This window comes from Medicago sativa, chromosome 1, assembly GCF_051527215.1.
Source record: "Medicago sativa cultivar Bolivia chromosome 1, Bolivia_mono, whole genome shotgun sequence".
In the NCBI taxonomy this organism is placed as follows: domain Eukaryota; kingdom Viridiplantae; phylum Streptophyta; class Magnoliopsida; order Fabales; family Fabaceae; genus Medicago; species Medicago sativa.
Window position 1 is genome coordinate 10,662,598 of NC_140749.1, and position 21,816 is coordinate 10,684,413.

At 33.4% G+C, this 21,816-nt stretch overlaps 3 protein-coding genes across 7 annotated transcripts; 2 read left to right on the forward strand and 1 right to left on the reverse strand.

The window, feature by feature from the left end:
* Positions 1-749: 749 nt before the first annotated feature.
* LOC146952561 (putative polygalacturonase At3g15720) lies at positions 750-4,129 on the forward strand. Its single transcript, XM_085703116.1, has 9 exons — positions 750-1,027; positions 1,647-1,784; positions 1,922-2,062; positions 2,154-2,195; positions 2,505-2,712; positions 2,946-3,030; positions 3,403-3,511; positions 3,622-3,726; positions 3,824-4,129. The coding sequence occupies exons 1-9, from the start codon at positions 893-895 to the stop codon at positions 4,052-4,054; spliced, it is 1,194 nt and encodes a 397-aa protein (XP_085559242.1). The 5' UTR covers positions 750-892; the 3' UTR covers positions 4,055-4,129.
* Positions 4,130-4,360: 231 nt separating this feature from the next.
* Positions 4,361-7,391, reverse strand: LOC146952562 (pentatricopeptide repeat-containing protein At4g21065-like). Its single transcript, XM_085703105.1, has 2 exons — positions 6,572-7,391; positions 4,361-5,706 (listed from the first exon to the last, which is right to left on the reverse strand). The coding sequence occupies exons 1-2, from the start codon at positions 7,268-7,270 to the stop codon at positions 4,564-4,566; spliced, it is 1,842 nt and encodes a 613-aa protein (XP_085559231.1). The 5' UTR covers positions 7,271-7,391; the 3' UTR covers positions 4,361-4,563.
* A 1,420-nt stretch (positions 7,392-8,811) lies between these two features.
* Positions 8,812-18,778, forward strand: LOC146952563 (AFG1-like ATPase family protein). 5 transcript variants are annotated; one of them, XR_015006787.1, is made up of 15 exons: positions 8,812-9,056; positions 9,780-9,916; positions 10,014-10,153; positions 10,404-10,549; positions 11,294-11,373; positions 11,556-11,813; positions 12,319-12,429; positions 12,636-12,758; positions 13,976-14,097; positions 14,179-14,248; positions 14,913-15,005; positions 15,244-15,371; positions 17,288-17,369; positions 17,646-17,787; positions 18,195-18,584. XR_015006787.1 is itself a non-coding variant. In XM_085703206.1 (15 exons), the coding sequence occupies exons 1-14, from the start codon at positions 8,912-8,914 to the stop codon at positions 18,327-18,329; spliced, it is 1,830 nt and encodes a 609-aa protein (XP_085559332.1). In that variant the 5' UTR covers positions 8,812-8,911; the 3' UTR covers positions 18,330-18,331; positions 18,664-18,778. The 5 variants fall into 5 exon arrangements, 4 of the variants coding, with proteins under 4 accessions (XP_085559332.1, XP_085559321.1, XP_085559310.1 ...); XM_085703206.1 differs by lacking the exon at positions 17,288-17,369 and adding an exon at positions 18,664-18,778 and having other exon boundaries at positions 18,195-18,331; XM_085703195.1 differs by lacking the exon at positions 17,288-17,369 and having other exon boundaries at positions 18,195-18,331; positions 18,401-18,584.
* Positions 18,779-21,816: the final 3,038 nt, after the last annotated feature.

Consider the following 21,816-nt stretch of genomic DNA (forward strand, 5'->3'; position numbering starts at 1 on the left):
AACCTCCGGTTGAAATATGAATCTGTTCTTATCAAAAACAAAAATTAAAAAAATATGGTTTATGATTTTCTCTATTAATATTTCATTTTGGCTTTTTCAAATAAGGGTTTTTTTTTTTTTGAAGGAAGGGTATTGGGTTTTTCTATCATGTGCAAATTTGCACATGTTGAGAAGTTTTAAATAGTAATTTTGCATTAAAACTTGTATATTTTGTATTAAATGTATAACATTTTAATAAATAAAAACTTACTACTTTTAATTACTTTAACATGTGCAATATTGCACATGTTAGACAAACCCAATAATAAAAACAAAAATATTACTGCCATTGATTTCTATCTTTCTATAATGGCTATGAAGTATTGTCCAAAAATATTTGTCATAAAGTTTTCCCTAGTTTTGACCAGTAAAATCTTTAATTATAATTATCTTTACTTATACCAATGATTTTGACATCATATGCAAGGTTGCACATATTAAACCTTATTATACAATCACTTATTTTTTTCTTAAGAATCAACAATTATTCGTTTCTTTATTTATTTTATAGAGAATCCTTATTAATTACTTTTTTCTTATTCTTCTTAAAAAAGTAACTTTTTTTTAGGGGTACTTTTTTTCTTATTCAACAATTATACTCTTTTTCTTAATGGGCGCTCAAAATCCATGTCTATATACTATAAGTATAAGCAAGGCTATAGCAGTAGTTTTTATACACACTTATACTATAAGTATAAGCAAGGCTATAGCATTAGTTTTTATACACACTTGTTAGAAAATACATATCATGGTTAGTGAACATATACATTATTTGTCTACTCATTTCAATGTTTTCAAATAACTACTTGTCTACTTCAATTTTTTTCAATTCAATTAACATAATATATTCATCATGCAGAACTTGTTTATATTTGGTCTGTTGATATTTTATATTGTATCATGCAACTCATTTGTTGGATTTGGTCAAAATACCTTTAACGTGCTTCAATATGGTGCCAAAGGAGATGGTACTTCCGATGATACACAAGTATGTATATAATTTTTCATGGTTTTTTTTCCTTCATGTTATAATTATTCTTTTTACAATACATAATTTTCTTTTTGATATAATACAATCCTTAGTTATACGAAATAATGTGTCATATTCTATTGTTTTATTGTGTTTGCTCTAATGGTTGAATGATATATCGTTCTGATTTTCAAAATAAGAATAAAGTATTCTTATTTGATATCCTTCTCATAATTTAGAACAGTGATTTATCTCTATCAAGAGAAGTATTAAGCAGAAAATAAAATTTTGACCAACGAATATTTATTTACTTTGACTGAAAATTTTGACCAAGGAATTGAAAGTAATATTTTGATAAAAAAAAGTTTCAATATTTTATACCTCTTGTTCAAAAAAATATATTTTATACCTTCTATGAAGTGACCTAATTTATTATTTAAATTCACTTTTAAAAAATAAAATAAATAGTCCTTACTTTATCTTTTTTTATATTTAATATCCAAAATATTCATTCAGATGCATTATTGTTTTTTTTGAATGGATTCAAATGCATGATTGTTATTATCTCCTTTAACAATTCAATTTTTATGTTTAGCATATCTTCTCCAAATTGATCTTAATACATTGTTTTGTAAAGGCTTTCTTGGAAGCATGGAAAGCTTTATGTGCAGCAAATCAAGGGACTCCAACCCTTGTGGTGCCAGCTGAACATACATTCTTTGTGCGTCAAGCAACTTTTAAAGGTCCTTGCAAATCTCAAAATTTTCATATTCAGGTAAAAAAAAAAAAAATGCTATTATGTTCTCCTACATATCATATGATTGCTTGAAATTTCAGTTTTCATAAATTAAATGTATATAATGGACTAAATTTTGATTAAATCTAATATTGCTAATTAATGATTTAATGCAGATTATGGGAAATATAATAGCACCTCATAGAGATGCATGGGGTACATGTTCAAAGAGGTGGCTTTATTTCCTTGACGTACATGGGATGACAGTTGATGGATCTGGAGTGATCAATGGTCAGGGTGAAGCTTGGTGGGGCAATGTAATAACATACACTACTCATACATATTTTATTAGAAATTTAGAACCAAGCATGAATTTTTATTTATTAAATTCCTGATTCAAATTTGCAGCTTAATGGAACTAAAGGATGTGCTGCAAACCCTCCTCCTACGGTTAGAAAGTCTTTCCGTTTCAAAGTTGTCAAAAAGAAAATTATGCTTTATATGTTTAGACTCACATTAAATGTTGAGAAATTGAGGTTTATGAGTTCGAACCTACATCGTAGTATATAAAATGTTTCTGCAACTTTTTACCATCCGAGTTATATTTACGGGATAAATCAACTGTTGCAACACACACATACACATATAGTTTTTTGGGCGTCAAATATATGTGCAATGTTTTTTTTTTGGGACAATAATATCATGTATATTCCTCTAAAATAAAATTAGAAAAAATTATGCATATTGTTGTATTTGCAGGCTTTACTATTTGAAAGATGTAATGAACTTCAATTAAGTGGGCTTACTCATATAAATGGGCCAGGAATGCATGTCTATGTAGTCCATAGTCAAGATGTAACAATCTCGCATATTAACGTAAGTTCGCCAAAAGATAGCCACAACACTGATGGAATTGATCTCTCAAACTCAGTTCGGGTTAATATTCATGATTCTATAATACAAAGTGGTATGTATTTAACCTTCATTCTTTAATTATCTTTTTCTTAAATCAAGTGCCTCAGCTGGTTAGTAAACTTCAGCTAAGATCAAATTGATGGAGAGTACTTGAGTTTAACCTCTAACTGAAATAATCATTATAAAATTTGCTTACATCTATCTCCAGATTGTTATCATGTTATTTCTTTTAAATATTGATTTAAGGATTTGAATCTTTGTTTACTCATGAATTTTACGATATAGGCGATGATTGCATTGCTATCAAAGGCGGGTCACAGTTCATCAATGTCACTCAAGTTACATGTGGACCTGGGACTCATGGCATCAGGTATGTCAAAACACTCTAAAATGTAAACATCAAGCTTGTTCAAAACTTAGAATGCTTGTTACCAATATGCTAGGGATATTGTCATTGATTAACTTACCAAACAAATATATGCACAATTTATCTCTCTGAGCCTAGACCTGCCCTAGCGAGTTGGATCTCAGATTCAACTCACCTAAACTTTTTTCAATTATGAAAATGTGCACAATTTGACCTTTCTTCTTTATACACTACAGTGAATAAAAAGATGTAATGAATTTTATTTGAGGCATTAACCATTGTTTGAATGATTAATTATTTAAGATTTCACCTAAAACTAAGGTTTTATAAATGAATAATTCATAATTAATTGGCATACCTTATATTTTGATGTAGTGTGGGGAGTCTAGGGGGTGGTGGAGCTGAGGAATTTGCAGATCATGTGAACGTCAGGAATTGCACATTCAATGGAGCTGATAGTGCAGCAAGAATCAAGACATGGCCAGTAATGCTACAAACTTAATTGAAAATAAAAATACTGTAATTACTAGTATATGATAATGTATTTATATTTGAATCTTAAATTTAATGAACAAAAATCGTGTGTTTTTTAAGGGTGGAAAAGGATACGCCAAAGCTATCATTTTCGACAATATCATGGTCAATCAAATAAGAAACCCTATATATATTCAACAACATTACATGGGAGCTCCAGAACAGGTTAATATTCTTTCTCCCTTACTTCATGACCATGTTGATTGATTTTGTTAGTGAATAATAAGATGCCTAAATTTTGCTTTTGCTTTTTTTATTGCAGAAGGATGCAGTAAAAGTGAGTGATGTAACATTTAGTAATATCTATGGAACATGCAGTGGTGATGATGCTATTTTTCTAGATTGTGCCAATATAGGGTGTGACAATATTACCTTGGAACAAATCGACATTACCTCAGTTGATCCAAAGAAGCCAAATTCTGCAATATGCAATAATGTTCAAGGCAAAGCAAATAATATTAGTTCACCTCCCTTCCACTGTCTACACCAGTAAAGAGACTTGTAGGCTTCGTATCACAAAAAATTATGTTACACGTATGCTTAATTAACAGGTCCCAATTAGAGTTAATTGCATGTTTTGAATAGAATAAGGGTTGGGAAACTGATTTCCTTTATTCTAAATCAGTTTGAATAGAATAAGGCAAATAATAATAATAATAATAATAATAATAATAATAATAATAATAATAATAATAATAATAATAATAATAATAATAATAATAATAATAATAAAAAGTTTTAGTCTTTGAGTTTTTAGCTTGGGTTGAAAATTTTGTACTACTATTTACCTCAAACTTGATTCCAGAATGAAATTCAACTTTAAGTTAAAGTGTATACTAGTTTCAATAACAGAAAAATAAGCAACCAAATTTGTTTCTATTTTCTAGTCTTTGTAGGATAAGTCACCAACCGAGGACAACATCCATATTTTGACATCAGTAGAAGACACCATTAATTTTCAGCAAATGAACACATAATTTTTAATTTTCTAATCATTTTCAATTACCAAAAGTCTCTACAAGAGCACAAACCATTCTTGAAATGGTGGAAGCGATTGCGGTCCCTGACGACAATCTCTCGATTATAAACCTTAGATATAAACTTAGTAGCAGAATGACAATCTTCACAGACACGCAAGTTCTTCACAATCCTAATTGATGTTCCAGGGGGAGTCTTCAAAAGAGCAAAAGCTATTGCAAGCTTTTCACTATGTCTATACAAAGCATCTTCTTTATCTTCTTCATCAATGTCAAGCAACACTTGAGATGTTGTAGGCACATACCCTGCCTTTTTGATTTCCCTACTCATCTCATCCACCATTTCATATATCTCCTTATACTGATCATGAGACTTATCACCAGCAACAAACTCATACATTTCATTGTTTACCTCAATCATGGTACTCCCTGGAACCTTCTTCATCCCTCTCATATCCATCATCTCCCTCACCTTAGTCTTCTTCTCCCATTGTCGCAATTTCGCGTAAATGTTCGACAGCAAAACATAATTAGACTCGTGCATCGGTTCGCTTTTTATCAGCTCTTTGGAGATACTCTCTCCAAGCTTGAATTCCCCAGTTGCATGACAAGCAGTGATTATGGTTCTCCATATGATCTGGTTTGGTTCAAAAGGCATCTTTTGAACAAACTCAAATGCTTCTTTAACAAACCCACCTCTACAAAGCAAGTCCACCATGCATCCATAGTGTTCTACCTTTGGCACAATGCTGAAATTCCTTTCCATTGAACCGAAATAGTATCTTCCTTTGTCAACAAGTCCTGAGTGACTGCAAGCAGAGAGCACCCCAATGAAAGCAACATCATCAGGTGTTATCCCATTTTCAACCATTTCATCGAATAGAGAAACGGCGTCTAAACCACGACCATGCATCGCGAGACCAGCAATTACCGAAGTCCATGAAACTATGGTGTGTGAGTCCATTTGTCTGAACAATTTGATAGCTTTGTCAACATTGCCACACTTTGCAAACATGTCTATCAGTGCGTTACAGAGTTCCACAGATTTTGGGATATTTTTCTTTTCAATGTATGATTCCACCCATTTTCCAAGCTCAAGTGCCCCCAAATCAGCACATGCAGACAAAACCGAAACCATTGTGATCTCATCAGGGAAAACACCCATAACCTGCATGAACAAACAGGCCAGAACACATTAGTTTTTTTCAAGCTCTTTCTGCATATTAATATAAAACAGGATTACAAGAAAAAGATGTGATGTATTAAGCTTTTGTCTTTCCTATTCAAGCATCTCGCATTGAGGTTCTTAACTTCTTTCTGGTGTACTTAATACGAAGCACATACACTCCTCAAATTAGGTGTGTCCTAGTACCGGGACACGCGTCTGTGTCTGACACCGACACATATGATTACATTGAATTATGTCATTTTCTCAAATTATGTGTTGAAGTGCCGGTGTCAGTGTCCCTGTCGTGTCTGACATCTGTGTTTGTGCCCGTGCTTCATACACCACTTATGTATATGTTATTGGATTTGAATCCTCTTGATATCACCTCCCTACATCTGTATGTATCCTCACTATCTCTTAATTTTCTAATCACCTCTCTCCCCACTGTTTTTACTGGAGAGGCACGATAAAAAGAGAGAACGCACTCTATTATTTTATATTCCCATTTTCTCTACACTGTTGTGCCTTATCTTGTTTCTTGCTGTTGTGGAGGCCAGATGCAACAAGAGGATTGACGCATGTCCTGTCTATGAAACGCTGGACACAACATGAACACTGAACACAAGACCGATACTTACACACTGACGCATGTAATCATTTAAGAAAATGGAAGTGATTGAATGTAATCACATTTGTAAATGTCGTGTTAAGTCAGACACTAACATGACACCTGGCAAACAACATATATGTCTTTAATCTAAAGCATCGATGCTACATTGTGCCGTGTGTATATCACATAAGATTTAAGAATCCTACTAATTGATCATATAGTATAATGTGTGAACTCACTCACTCACTGACTCACCTGCATTTCCCTAAACAACTGAACAGCACGTGAAGAACATCCCAATCTTACAAACCCAGCAATCATAGCACTCCAAGTAACCGTATCCATCTTAGGACTATCATCAAACACCTTCTCCGCAAACTCAAACCCATCTTCTCCCAAACAACAATACATATGAATCAACGTATTCAACACATGAACATCCTCTTCAAATCCAAATTTCACAACACACCCATGAACACATTTCCCCAACCTCAAACTCCCAATCCCAGCACACCCCTTAAGAACAAACGGAAACGTGAATTTGTTCGGTGTAACACCGTAACGTAGCATTGTTCTGTAAAATAACAAGGAATTTGATTTAGAATCGCGTGTTTGGGAATAAGCACGAATGAGGGTGTTGAAGAGGAAGGCATCGTAGGAGGAGGGGGTGGGTGTAGGAGTAGTATGGGGAGGTGGGAATAAAAAAGAGGTGGCGTAGTGGATTGAGTTGAGGTTGGAGGAAGTTGAAGTGAATTTAGTGAGGATTAAGGGGTTGTTTTGGAGACCGGTTTTGAGGATGAAAGCGTGGATTTGAGTTAGTTTTGAGAGTGTGTTGCAATGGGAGTTAAGGAGGGTTAAGATGGTTTGTTCTGTTAGTCTTGTTTTTGGGGTGTTTGGGGGAAGTTTGAGGTTTATGATGGTATTGGTTGATAGTAAGAATTTGGATTTTATCATGGGGATTTAGTTTGCCTCTGTTTTCGATTGTACAACTATAAGTACCGTCACTGTCCCGTGTTTAATAAATGAGTCTATCATGTGATCTCATGGCATCAGAAGATTCACATAAAGAATATTTTTTGTCCCATAAGTAAGGACGATTATAAATCATTTGATTTGATATATTGATGGGACACGATTTTGAACTCACAATTACACAATAATACATTGGGGAATTAGTCACTTTAGTCCCTGAATGGGGAACGATTCGTCAATTTAGTCCCTGAATGCAGATAATATGCAAAACAGTCCCTGCATGGTCAATTTCAGGGACTAAAGTGACTAACGAAGTCCACATTCAGGGACTAAATTGACTAACGGAGTCTGCATTCAGGGACTAAATTGACTAACAAAGTCTACATTCAGGGACTATTTTGCAATTTATCTGCATTCAGGGACTAAATTGACGAATCGTTCCCCATTCAGGGACTAAAGTGACTAATTCCCCATAATACATTTGTGTGATTTGATATATTGCTACTAGTATATATGTTTACACCTAAAAACATTTTAATTTCTTTGCTGAACTAGATAAAGAGTTAAATTAGGATTAGCCTAATCTCAACTAGTCGAATGAAGACTAATGAGCTTTAAACAGGGAGTGCTAAGTTCATGAAGGTCGTGTGAGTATCAGAATTTGTCAAAGACACAAAACTTAAACGAATGTCGTGCGAGTGTCAGCATTATAACTCATGTTTCGTATTTGTAGCTCATATTTTTATGAAGATAAAATCTAAAGTTGTAATTTCACATGAATAAAGGAAACATAAATGATGCAAGGCATGAGAAACTCATGTCAAACATATGGTGTCGCATAAACCCAGGAACAAGAAGAAACCCATAATACTTGCGAGAGTATTGAGGTGAGTCGGAGCAATATTTTGTATAGTGCAAAAACCCCCCACATTTAAATTTGTCCCTCTTGAAGTAGGTTCTTTGCGAGGTTGGTAGGTCAACTGACTTGAGGTAAGAATTAAGAAGCTGGAGTTCCAAATTCAAGTTTTTGTAATTAGGAAAAACTAACATAACAATTAACATAATAAAATATGCCATTAAAAAAAGGTAGTTAACAACTAACATACTAAGATAAGATATCATGTATAGTTTTTCTATTATCTTGAGCACAAATTGCGCTTTTTTTAAAGGTTTGAACACAAATTGCTGAACTCTTTATATGACAATATGGGGATTTTTTTTATTGGATGAAACAATAAACTCTTTGTTTGTGTGAAAGAAATACAATAAACTCTTATAGAGTTGTGATTAAGACCTTCAAAATCATAGTTAATTAAATTCAATAATAAAAGTTGGATGAGAAATTTGTAGAAATTTTTTCATTCTCAAAAAAATTGACACCGAAAACAACCTTGTCTTAAATGTAAGACTGGTTAGTTTGGTGTCCGTAATTGAATTGAATTTAGTTAGTGTTGGTGGTGAAGGAAGCATCCACGTCACTCTGCATCAAACTTTTTTCTTTCTTTCTTTCTTCCAAACTTGTCATTACGAGTTATGAACGATCACATACATGCATATGCATTCAAGAAAAATAATCCAATCCAAGAGTGAAATTTTCAGAATACAAAGCAAAACGCAAGAACAATGAGAAGAAGAATCTGGAATCTTCTCTCCAATAAAAACAAACTCATCCAATTCACATTTCCAATCCCAATCTCCAATTCCCGCGTAATTCCGTTTCGTTCTTACTGCACCGATCCATCACGCATTCTCAACCATAACCGTCCAGGTTCATCCCTCTTCTCTTTCTCCTTCAATTCAACATTAACAATTTCTCCAAATTGAATTTTACTCTATTCAATCACCTCTCAAAATCATATTTACTGTGAAATCATATTTTGATAACACAGTAAATTAGATTGTTAACGCAATATGTAGCTAATACAATACAGTTGATGGTTAATGAATATAATCTGCAACACCGACACTTCTGATGATCGAATACATGTCTGGTGTCCAACTCTGCACAGACACATGTGATTACGTTCAATTAAGTCATTTTCTTAAATTATTACTGGAGCTGACGTGTCAGTGCCGTGTTGGTGTCCGCCAATGTGTCAGTTCTTCATAGTGAAGATATAACTATGTGTCCTGGTTCATAAATCATCCACTAAACACAATTAACAATGATTTTGAATTGAACGTCATTTGTGGTTAATGAATATTGTGTAGATTTGAGCACTTGGGAATCATGTTTATTTAAACATTATTCGGATGATTGATAGATATATGTGTATATTTGAACACTTGAAAATCGTGGTTAATCACATTCAAAATCGTGGTTAGTAGTGTTTTGAGTTAATGATTAATGAGTTGCAACACCTTTTTATATTCATTCACTATCTACTGAACGTAATAATTAAACATATATTTGAATTGAGTTACCTATCTAATTTGGTGTCGAAATTTGATGTCTGATTTTTGTGTCAAAATAACACCACTTGATTTTCAGGACCGCTTGTGCAGTACAAAAATCTTGTTGAACAAGGGAAGTTTCAACACGATCCTTACCAAGAAACTGTTGCTACAGAGCTTCAGAATTTGTTATCAAGGTTGGAGAATTATGAGAGAGAAATGGAAGAGTATCATGTAAAAATTTAATCAGAGATGTTTAAATAATGAATATGATTTCTTCATTGTTTAAGGCATTTTCGATTGTGTTTGAATTTTTTCTTGTACTTGTTAGGTTAATCTATCTAATTGGGAGAAAAATAGGGAGAATGAGCGGCGAAGGATTCTTATGGAGGAAGTTGAGAAGCAGCAGAATGACAAGGATTGGTGGAAGCGCTTGAATAATAAAATCACTGAAAGATGGACAAACTCTAGGTAAATTTTGACTCAATTTTAAGTGATTTTGATTCAATTAGATGCTTCAACTTGTATATTTTGAGTCAATTTTAGGTGATTTTGATTCAAATAGATGCGTAAACTTGTATGTTTTTGCGAGATTTTTTTTTAGTAAAAATAGTGTTTTTGGAATTCAGCTTGTGTTTCGTTGTTGCGAATTTTGTTTTATTTAGGTACATTGTATAAAAGCTACATGTGCTGTGTATTTATTTGTTTGTTAATGACTCAGGAAAAGACCGGAGAATGTGGATCCAGGGGTAGGAAAATGGGTCTCTTATCTTAAACGTGAGAAGAAGTTGGATTCAGTAGTTGGTCGCCGTCCAACTGCTCCTCCAGCTCCCAAAGGACTTTACATATATGGCAATGTGGGCAGTGGTATTTACCTTCTTATATTTGTCTTTTGGGTAAATTATCTTTTCCATTCCATCCTCAAGATGGTTAAATTTACATTGTGCTTTCCTCTGATTTTAAAAATCACAATCCCCTCCCTTAGAAGATGAATGAGTTACTCTTCAATCCATTATGTAAACATGTTTTTTAGGGATTTTTTTACGTATGCTAGTCTCAACATTATTGACTTCTTATTTTGAACCTCTATTATCAACTGAGACTAAAGAAAATGGAATGAAATGAATGCTTCGGATGAAGTCGCAAAGCTAATAGTAGGAGTCTTTAAAACTTCATTTCACCTCGTTAAGTTATAAAATCAACAAGACATTCAATGTAGTTGTTAATGAAAATTGTAAACAAGGAAAAAATTCAGCGGGAGTTTATTTATATGCTCATCGGTTACAACAACTAAATATGATACATTTTATCTCTTGGGGAAGAGAAGTGTAATTTTTATAATCAGAGGGGAGACATAATGTAGTTAAAGCAGCTTTCAAGGTAGAGGAGTGTAATTTACTTTTTTTTAATTTGGCTGATTTTTGTGGTTAGCAGTAATGCTAACTTACAATGGCCCGATTCAATTTCTAATTATGGTATTGCTTAAAGTTTCTGGTTACTTCATTTATGTCACTTGTCAAAGTCGATGTTATGTATTACCCCGATTCTCTTTTTAGCCTTATTTTTCCAGTTTCTTTTCTAATTATTTTGCTCGCGTTTTGAATGCTGAAGGGAAAACAATGCTGATGGACATGTTTTATAGTGCTACTGAAGGAATAGTTAAACATCGAAGAAGGTATCACTTTCATGAGGTGAGTGTTTTAATGTGTTTGTGGGCATAACCTGAATATTTATTTATGGTCTTAATGACATAGATGTCATCAATATTATTTTCTGGAATAAATGTAACATCTTCCTATAGCAAGACCATTAATCATTGTTGTGAACATATTACTGAAAGCGATAGACTTATACCTTTTCCTTTCTTGTGCAGGCCATGCTGAGAATAAATGAACATATGCACAAGACATGGAAGAAACAAATGGAAGAGAAGCCTTTGCAGTCAGGCATTGCAAGTTGGATTATGAATCTTCCATTTGACACTAAAGCTAAGGAGTGGTTAGCTGCAGAAGAAAGATACAAGAAAGAGGTGCAGATGAAACACATTCTTCCAGATGTAGCAGATAAGTTTTTTCTGGATCAAGAAGGAGAAGAAAAGGGAGCTAGCATTTTGTGCTTTGATGAGATACAGGTAAAGGAAAATTATTACGCTGTGTTATAATGTGTTCCTCATATTTGTATCCTAAAGTAAAAGTATAGATTTCCATACCCATATCCGTCAATTCTGATTTAACACTTGAGGAATATTTTCTTATTAAGTTTTTTGTTTTCGGTGACTAATGGGCACATCCATCCCTCTTGGAGCAGTTTTTCATGATTCATTTGAAAGGATTTTAGGGAAGTGTGCATTTTGAGTCACTTCCTTGGTCTACTTTAGTATGTGTTATTTTGTCAAGTTTTTTCGTTACAAATATTTTCCCCACCCATATCTTCTGTTCCAGATCATACTATCTGGTGGAAACTCAATGTTAGGCTTTGAACACTTCTGTTGTAAGTTTGAGTTGCTTTGGTTTTTTTCCCCTCCTTGGCTTATTCTTAACATGATTGCTGAGCTTTCTCTGTATCATATCATTTTTTCTTTCATACTTTGGCTTGTAAGGAAGATAATGACTTAATTTTTATGCTCTTTATTTCAGACTGTTGATGTATTTGCTATTGTGGCTTTATCTGGAATTCTAAGCAGATTGCTGAGTAGTGGAACTATTATTGTGGCTACAAGTAATCGAGCACCAAAGGACTTGAATGAGGTGTGTTCTTTATTATTCAATCTTTTCACTTGATGTGTTGTCTTTTTCCTTTGTTACTCAATTATGTTGCAGGGGGCTTATAAACACACCGAAGACATCCCTGAAGATTTTTTTTTTTTTTTTGGAAGATCTTGATTGTAGACCAATTGGAAAAGGGCCTCATATTTGTTTATTGATATTTTCTTCAAAAATGTTTTTTTGTGCAGGCTGGTATGGTACCAGAATTCTTCCAAAACCTTCTTTCTAATTTGGAAGATCATTGTGAGAAGGTGTTGGTAGGCAGTGAAATTGACTACCGTCGTTTTATAGCACAAAGATCAGAAAACCGGGTGAGAATTAATCTGTCACTTTCATCACCTTTATGTAAACATGTGATGTCAGTATACTTCTCAGTGGTAGAATTTTATTATCAGCCATAGTAGCAGTGGAATTATATCCACCAATTATTTGATCTATTTTTCCTCAAATAGCTGTTTAAGATATGCATCTCTAGCAACTGCATTTGCAGTTTTGCTTGGTCATTGATTTCTTACACACGCAAATGTGATGTCAGTATATTTCATAGCAGTAGAGTAATTTTTTAGTTTGATCAGCCATATTAATAGATAAATACCCAATAATAATTTGAATATATTTTCCTAACCCAATTCTTTTTTATTATATGCATCTCTAGGAATTGTATTTGCACTATATTGTGGCCATTGATTTCTTATATACATCATTTACCATACACAGTTACTGAAGTTATTAAAATAAAATGTAAAAGTTGATAGTTTGGTTTTGAATACAATAGAGGGAATAATCAATAGCTTAGGTTGTTTGCTCTCGGCTTTGTATTACCTACAAAGGGAAAAGCGAAATCTTCATTTCTGATGGTGAAAATGTGTGCATTGGCAACTTCGGGACACGTGGAATGATCTAATATTGTTAATGGTCCATCAATGAATGTCATTGTGTATATACCCTAATTGATGTAGCCCATTCCATATTGACTTTGATATTGGTTGTGTTTGGTTTTCTTAAGGTGTGTAAACGTTGGCATGATAGTTGATTAACCATAAATAAACAGTTGTGGCTCTTTAGTTAGGTACTTGTACATCAATACAAAAAAAAAGTATCTTAGTAGTTACTTTGCATCATCGGTTCAGTAAAACAAAACATTGCATATAACTTTATCCAAATTATGAAATGCCAATTCAATGTAAATGTGGCTTCTTTGTCAATTACAAAGTATTATGATGCCAACCTTACAAATATTGTACAGCCAAAATCCTTCTACTCAACAATATAATCATAGGATGGAAACTGGAAAGTCCCCAAATGAGGACACTTCCATGTTTGACATCATTGAAAGAAACTTTTTTCTATTATACACTACTTTGGTTTTGAACAGTATTTAGTCATGATACTTGTGCGAAAAGTCAACTGCACTTTTCTATCCATGCACAGCGTATTCTGATAGTTGCATGTCAACAACACATCCTATTATGCCTACTAGAACTCAAGTCTCAAACGTATGGGAATTTAAGTTGATATAGATATGCAGGTAAACTATTTATGCCCTATTGAAAGGGAAACCATCAATGAATTTGAGAAAAAATGGCAGGATGCAACAGGCAGATTTGGAGGAAAAATAATCTCCAACACCATTTCAGTGATGTTCGGAAGGTATTAGGTTTCCTATTTATATTTAATGCTGTCAAACAAGGATGCATAATATAAATGAATCATATAAGTTTTTTGTGACAGGACTCTTGAGGTTCCTGAAAGCTGCGAGGGAGTTGCCCGCTTTACATTTGACTATCTATGTGGTCGTCCGGTATGTTCTTTCTCTTTGTTTGGTTTCTGTATAAATTATTGTTTCCTAGCAAATATAGTTACCAGCATATTGTTTGGCCACGAGGAAATGGAAGGGAGGGAATTAAAAGAGGCAAAATTCCTCCTCAGTCCATTTTTATTCCCCTCTGTCATTGGGCGATTTGGAGGGGACAGAAGATGGGTTTAAGATATTTGTAATATGTTGACTAAAATATCCTTATATAAACTTTGTTCTTCTCATCAACCATACACAGACATGCTATCCATTCTTTCTAGTCACTGCCGCCACTGTCCGACGAAGGATCTGTCTCCACTTTCTCTTCTCCTTCTTTTGTATAAACCCCATAACTTAGTTGGAAACAAATTGAGTTCTAAGTTTGAATTTGATAATTTTTTGCCAGTGGTACTAAACTAGGACTGGTACTCGAGTCGGTCAGGGTACTGGATTGATGGGTCACTAGTCAAACCAATGGGTTACTCGTTGAGCCACAAAAGTATATGTATTTTATTTGCAAATATTATATTAAAAATATCCTATACATAACTTATTTATCATGACAACAATAGACTCATGCCTTAGTGTGGTGGTAAAAATAGCTAAAGCTAATATTTTGGGATACCTGGAAGTAAGATCTCTCCCTCGCTCTAACTGTTTCGATTTTCAGTTGGGTGCAGCAGATTATATTGCAGTAGCTGAAAACTATCACACCGTTTTCATATCTGATATTCCAGTGATGAGCATGCGCATTCGTGACAAGGTATTAATTAAAACGGGTTGAGTTGGCCTCATGTGTTTATAATTGACTAATGTATTTTAAGAAGACATATTGTTGGTTAAAAGCTTGCTTTCTTGCTGTGTCTACATTTTCTAAGTTATTCTTCAAATGCAATGCTTGAAATTTTTATTCATCAGTTGTGACATTACAATTTGATACACTTCTCTTTCAAGACTTCCCTATCTTATTTTGAGCAAAAAAAACATTCTCTACTTTTCAGGCACGGAGATTTATCACTCTTATTGACGAATTATACAATCATCATTCTTGTCTATGTTGCTTGGCATCTTCTTCAATTGATGAATTATTTCAAGGAACTGAGGAGGGCACACTTTTTGACTTGGAGAGGTAATTTTGTCTGTTTGTATGTGATTTATGATGCATGGAAAGCTTTTGGATTTCAAAGTATAAATGCTTTGGATCTGCTGTAGTGGTGTGATAATTCTGTTTGCCTTTTTTATCTCTTCACTGTCAATATATTATCCAGTGGTTGATTCTGATGCTTGTTATGCCTTGTAGCTGGGAATAGGTAGTTTCAAATTGGAAACATTTATATTAAATTCCTAATTCTAGATTGTTTGTTGATGTTGTTGCTTGGCTAACTCATTTTCAAAGTAATTATTGTAAAAACTTATCATGGATATTTATTTCCTCAACCAACCATGTTAGGCCTAGATAGACAAAGATAGGACTTGGAAGGTGAGTTACAAGAATATTTAGCAGTTAGAGATGTTTAGTTAGGGGACGATGTATAAAGAGATGATTCAGAAACATTGTTAGGAGAATGAGTCTTTGATAAGTTTAAAACAGAAACTTCATTAAACTTCACACAATGAGCACACAAACTCACAAATCTGGTAGGTGAACTTTCATTAAACTGCGCTCTATTTTGAGGCTGTAGAGTGTAGAATGAAGATTTTCCCTTTTATAGATGCTAAAAGTCCACTCGTGAAGATTTTCTCTTTTATAGATGCTATAAATCCACTCATGAAATTCCCAAGACTTGTTGTTCAGGTAGTTTTAGTACTTGGAAGGAAATCAACTCAAAAAGCCTCTCTATATTCTTCTACTTTACCAATCTATCTTACACTGCTAATTATTCAAAGGGGTTTTCTTTTACTTGTCCCCCATATCGATCTATTAGAGCCTTCGTCGACTTATCCCCAGTCAAAATCTCATTGACCTCTCAGAGAAGAATAAACTAGACAATTGTTCCTCCCTGCGTGCATAGAGACCGGGTCAAGTCTCACCTTGACTTTTTCAAATGTATTTGAACTTCAAAATAAATATCAGCCTTGGTGATCCATGCTGCAAGGTCTATTTTATCAAACATCGGTAACTCCACCTTTTCAATTGACATTTTCTACTCGTCCCAAGATTTACCTTGTGGTTTTGTTGACCCTGGTTGATAAAACCTATCAGCTAAAGATGAATCTCCAACTGAAGAGGTTTCAACTTTCAACCCTTTTTTGCTATCAGTTGTTGATCTCTGTCAAAACAGATCAATGGTGCTGCAATTCAGCCTTCATCCTCTGATTGTCCTTCATATAACCACACAGTCCACACTGCATGCAAATATGCAATTAAATGATTGCTAAAGTTGTCCATATAACTACAGTATTACACAATTAAATAACTACTACAAAATCGTCCTACCATATAACCGCCATATTATTATTACTAAATACAGACCTGTTATTGTCTTATTTCTCACAGTGTATCTGAGCCACAGTTTAGGCTTTGTTAATAGCATGATCCACAAGCTGGCTCGTATTCTTCAGTTCTCAATTCCTGTCTCTCTTCTACATTATATTTCTATTGCATTTTTGCTTCCTCCAGGGATTCTCTAAACTCTAGATCCCTTACAGACCATGACAGTTATTTATTAGAGTCACTGTAATCCTGCAACAAATTTATATCTGATCAAAGTACCAAACAAGAAACCAAACATTACTTTTCCCATTATATAGCATAAAATATAAGGGGGAGCCTTGGTGCAACGGTAAAGTTGTTGTCACATAACTGAAAGGTCACGGGTTCAAGTCCTGGAAATAGCCTCTTGTGTAAAAAACAGGTTAAGGCTGCGTACAATACACCAAAATGGTGGGACCCCTTTCTGTACCCTGCGTATGCGGGAGCTTTAGTGCACCGGGCTCCCCTTTTTTTTATAGCATAAAAAAATTTACTTGGCAAGAAGGGAGGGTTTTTGCTCAAAATGCACCATAGATCTATGTTAAGTTACTTCCTTTTTTTGGTGAAGTTAGGTTGCGTAGAGCCCAAGATGATTGTAAAAGTGGTTTTACTGATTGAGTTGAGAAGTTGGAGACCATATCCTTGATTTAAAAGGTAAACTTCCAATGTGTTTCCAAACATGGCATAGAATGTAAGCAGACTTAAAAATAAGGAAATAGTTATAAACTAGATTTTTCTTGATAATATGTGGTTATAATTAGTAGTTTTCATAGGTTCTGTTCTTTGGGCCAACATTCTTTTTATCGTAAGTTTCTCTTAATGATGTATTAACAGCCACTGACTGACAGATTTGCTTTTGATTGAAATTTAGCGCTCTTAATTATATGATGCATTGGTAACTGAGCCTCCTCACTCTTGTTTCGGTTCCAGTTTCCAGTTTGAAACAGAGGCTGAAGGCGGGAAACTTCGCCGCGATGTCTTAGCAGAAGGCAACGTGGGCTCAGGAGGTACCCCTGTTGGCATCACATCCATACTATCTGGTCAGGAAGAGCTGTTTACTTTTCAGAGAGCTGTAAGTAGTTACCATTCCTGAATTTTAGTCATGCAACAATAGTTACAAAACCATTTATAACATTATGCTGAAATGGATCCCTGTAGTATCTCTTTTTCCTCACTGCAAGTACTGTCTGTAGTTGCATTTCATAATGATTTTCCTTGATTTATTCTCCGTATATGTTTCCTACCTGGTGGCGAGTTTAACATATACTAGATTCTCATATTTCATGATAAATGGTGCTGAACATATAATATTAGGATATATGCTGCTAATTAATTTCTAATGCAATTTATCTTGTAAGCTAAACTTCTGACTGACTAGTCAGTTCTAAATGTGTTGCATCTGTGTCTTGAATTCCTTATATTGCTCTGGAACATTGAAAGATCAACTAAGAAAATATTAACATTGATTTTTCATTGTAGGTGTCGCGCCTGATTGAAATGCAAACTCCATTATACTTGGATGGAGTCAGTAATGTCCACCCTTATTTTCAGAGGCAACATAAAACATTTCAAAAAAATCACGACAACTTATTGTCTGAGTCATCATCAATTTGAAAGTAAGTTTTCTTATTCTGCTACGAAAATTATCTTCTCACGTCAAATTGACTTTTATACACGTTATGTAGATATTCAGGCAATAATTTACTTATTATCAGCAATAAGCACAAGTGTACAAGTGATCAAGTTAGTGATATTAGTATTGACTACTGATTGTTTATTCCTTACGGTATCCTAAACAACGCAGCAATGCATGATAAATTGTACTTGTGAAAAGTTCTTAATGTACAAATGCTGAAAGATTCAATCTTATCTGAGTTGCTGTTAGCTGTTATGATTGTACTGTTAAATAATAATTCCCGTGACTTGTCAAACGGTGTGTAATTTGCAGATATTTATTTTTAAGACAAGCAAAAAGGGATTAGTGAATTGTTAGTGGAAAACAAAAAAAGTGATGCCTACAGAAAACATACGGTTGTATCACATAATATGATATTGTTCCCATATTTACTTTGTACCGATTGCACTTTCTTCTCTCTATGGTGATTGGCTAAGATTGTGATAAGTTGGAAAATGGAACAGTAAGCTAGTTTAAAAACAGAAATCAAACTCTTGAGATTTTGGTTCTTCACCACAATGACAATTATCAATCAATAATTTTTTGTAATGCTGACTATAAGATTTTTTTTGTCAAAAAAATTGTTTGATTAAGGTCAACTGCCTGTAAAAAATTTTTGTCAAAAAAATCGTTTGATTAAGGTCAAATAGCTAATATAGTTAAACCCCCAGCGGTTCGTTTGATGGTGAAGGTTTGACACTTAGGAGTGTATTTCTCTCTAGATCTCATGTTCGAATTTTTGTGGTGTCAACATATCATGTGTTACTTGGTCCTTGACCGGATACCTAGTTAAAAGAAAAACTAATTATAGACCTATTTCAAAGTACAACAATGTTTCGACTTTCGAGTTAATAATTGATCTATTTTCATGGTTGAAAGTTGAAATAGTAGAAAAGGAAAACTAATTCTTATTCAAAACCAAAAGCAGAGTTTAGAGAAGTCTATCTTTTCACTACTAGATTGAATCCTTAGAGTTGACAAAACCTTTCTAATAAAACCAACACATCAATTGTATTCATATTCTCACACTGTTTTTATGTTTTGACTAGAGGAAAGAGGTTGTATTTATATTTTACGTTGTTTTGAATTTAAATTTTTTTAAAAAATATATTAGATTGTTATAGGAAAATTTGTAAAAAATCGAGATAATTTGTTTTCAAATTTCCTGTAATTTAGGCATAGATTTAAATTTAAATTTGAAAAAAAAAATTGGATTGGTAATGGTAATTTCTTCTTGAAAAAATACTAAAAAGTAGTTAATCGATATTAAATGTTGGAGTTCCCTTTATATAATGGTATAGATTTTTTTTGACGTATATATAATGGTATAGATAACACTTATTTGAACCCTAAAACAAACTTTTTTTTTTCTGAGGGAACAAATTAATTATTTGAAAGTCTCATATGAACTCAAATCAAATTATATCACCATTAAGTTTTAATGAATTAGTCAATGAAACTATTTGTTCCCCTTTAATCATCAATATTTAATTTTTTTTTGAGTAAATCAATATTTAAATTTACATAGTTCAATAAATAACAGTCAAATATTAAATGTTTTAATATTTGCATTTTAATCTACTTTTTCTTTCCCTTCAAAAAATCTACTTTTCCTTTCAAATATTTTTTTTTAAATTAAATCTTATTTATTAAAGTTCTTAAGTCTCTTAGACAATTTTTTGGAGCCAAAAAAGTTATTGCACATTTCTTTCCTAATTGTTGTTGTTTCTTTATATTTTTAGAAAATGACCGCATATCTTATCTTATTTATAAAAGTTCTTAAGTCTCTTAGACAATTTTTTAGAGTAAAAAATGTTGTTGAAGTCTAAATTACTTCAGGGAGTTTATTATTTGTCTTTTGGAAGCAATATCAATGATTTTTTCATAACAAGGACTGGACCAAGGGTCAACCCTATTCCCCTATCAATGATTTTTTCATAACAAGGATTGGATCAAGGGTCAACCCTAATCCCTTATCTTTTTACATTAGTTTTAGATGTACTTATAAAACACATCTAATAGCCTTAATTGGAGAGTCGAGGGAGGGATTGAATGGGACGTCGGAGACTTGGAGACAAGTTTTAGAAGCGTAAGACTTTCGTTTGAGTAGAAGCAAGACATGGTATATGTAATGTAATTTCAGCAAAAGACGAAGTAGTTCGACCTTAAAGTTGAAAGTTGGAGATCATATCATACAAGTTACACAGTTTAAATATTTTGGGTTCATTATTTCAACAAAAAAAATCTTGAGTTTATAGTACAAAATAACGGAGAAATAAAAGCAGATGTAAATCATTGTATTCAAGTTGGATGATTGAAATGGAGAAGGGCCTCGGGTATTTTTTTTTGTGATACAAACGTGTCATTTAAGTTGAAGAGAAAAATACCAGACAGTTGTCAGAACAACGATGTTTTATGGAACAGAGTATTGGCGATTAAGAACCAACACGAGAATAAAATAAGTATGCGGAGCTGGGAATGTTGTGTTGGATGTGTGATAAGACTAGATGGGATAAGATTAGAAATGCTAACATTGTAGAGATCGTTGGAGTTTCACCTATAGTATAAATATTGTGGAAAATAGGTTTAGGTAGTTTGGACATGTAGAGAGAAAACTTGTAGATTCTATAGTAAGAAGAGTTGATCAAATAGAGGATAGTCATATTACAAGAGGTATAGGAAGACCTAGAAGAACTATAAGAGAAACTATCAGGAAAGATTTGTAGATTAATGAGTTGAATCTAAATATGGTTTATGATAAAACAATACGACATATTTTGATCCATGTAGTCAACCCCACTTAGTGGAATAATGTTTGGTTGTTGTTGTCGTCTTTTGAAAGTATTAACTCGTAGTATTAACTTTCTGATTCTGAGAGAAAGATAGAAATAGAAAGGCAAATAGATAGGCAAGCCAAACCAAATAAGGAATGTTTCAATCTTTACCTCTTTTTGTCAGCCGACAATCATACGGTAAGTCCATTTCATGGAGAAAACATATAAGGAATTGTATCTAAGTTTTTCCCAAATAAATAACCCTACAAGCCAAATCCCAGAAATTAAACTCCAATGCTAAAAGCAGTAAGCCGAGTCAAAAAAAAATGTGAAAAGAAGCTCATACTATATGCATTAAGATTGTAGCTATTGAGTCATCATGAGCTTAGCGGATATCCGTAGAAAAAATGAAGAGATATTTGTATTGTCCACCAATGGATGGAGCCGAATGTAAAGGTATCCATAATCCCGGATACATATGCTAGTAAGTTAGTTAAATTACTTAGCCAAAGTGTAATGTATTAATATTGTCGTCAAAGTAAGAGTGGTAAAACATATTGTCTTTAGAAGAAGGTAAATATAAATATTTTTGTAAGCACTCTTTGAGTCTAAAAGTTTTCTCTGTCACAGACTGAGGTATGATCCTCTCATC

What these genes read in the sequence shown, in the direction of transcription:
- LOC146952562 (XM_085703105.1), bottom strand. Translation starts at nt 7,270, where the DNA reads ATGATAAAATCCAAATTCTTACTATCAACCAATACCATCATAAACCTC. An exon ending in AGTTGTTTAGGGAAATGCAG is followed by an intron (nt 5,707 to 6,571) that starts GTGAGTCAGTGA and finishes TTGTTCATGCAG; the next exon opens with GTTATGGGTGTTTTCCCTGA.
- LOC146952561 (XM_085703116.1), top strand. Translation starts at nt 893, where the DNA reads ATGCAGAACTTGTTTATATTTGGTCTGTTGATATTTTATATTGTATCA. An exon ending in CTCAAAATTTTCATATTCAG is followed by an intron (nt 1,785 to 1,921) that starts GTAAAAAAAAAA and finishes GATTTAATGCAG; the next exon opens with ATTATGGGAAATATAATAGC. An exon ending in CTGCAAACCCTCCTCCTACG is followed by an intron (nt 2,196 to 2,504) that starts GTTAGAAAGTCT and finishes TTGTATTTGCAG; the next exon opens with GCTTTACTATTTGAAAGATG.
- LOC146952563 (XM_085703184.1), top strand. Translation starts at nt 8,912, where the DNA reads ATGAGAAGAAGAATCTGGAATCTTCTCTCCAATAAAAACAAACTCATC. An exon ending in CACAAAGATCAGAAAACCGG is followed by an intron (nt 12,759 to 13,975) that starts GTGAGAATTAAT and finishes ATAGATATGCAG; the next exon opens with GTAAACTATTTATGCCCTAT. An exon ending in ATTTCAGTGATGTTCGGAAG is followed by an intron (nt 14,098 to 14,178) that starts GTATTAGGTTTC and finishes TTTTTGTGACAG; the next exon opens with GACTCTTGAGGTTCCTGAAA.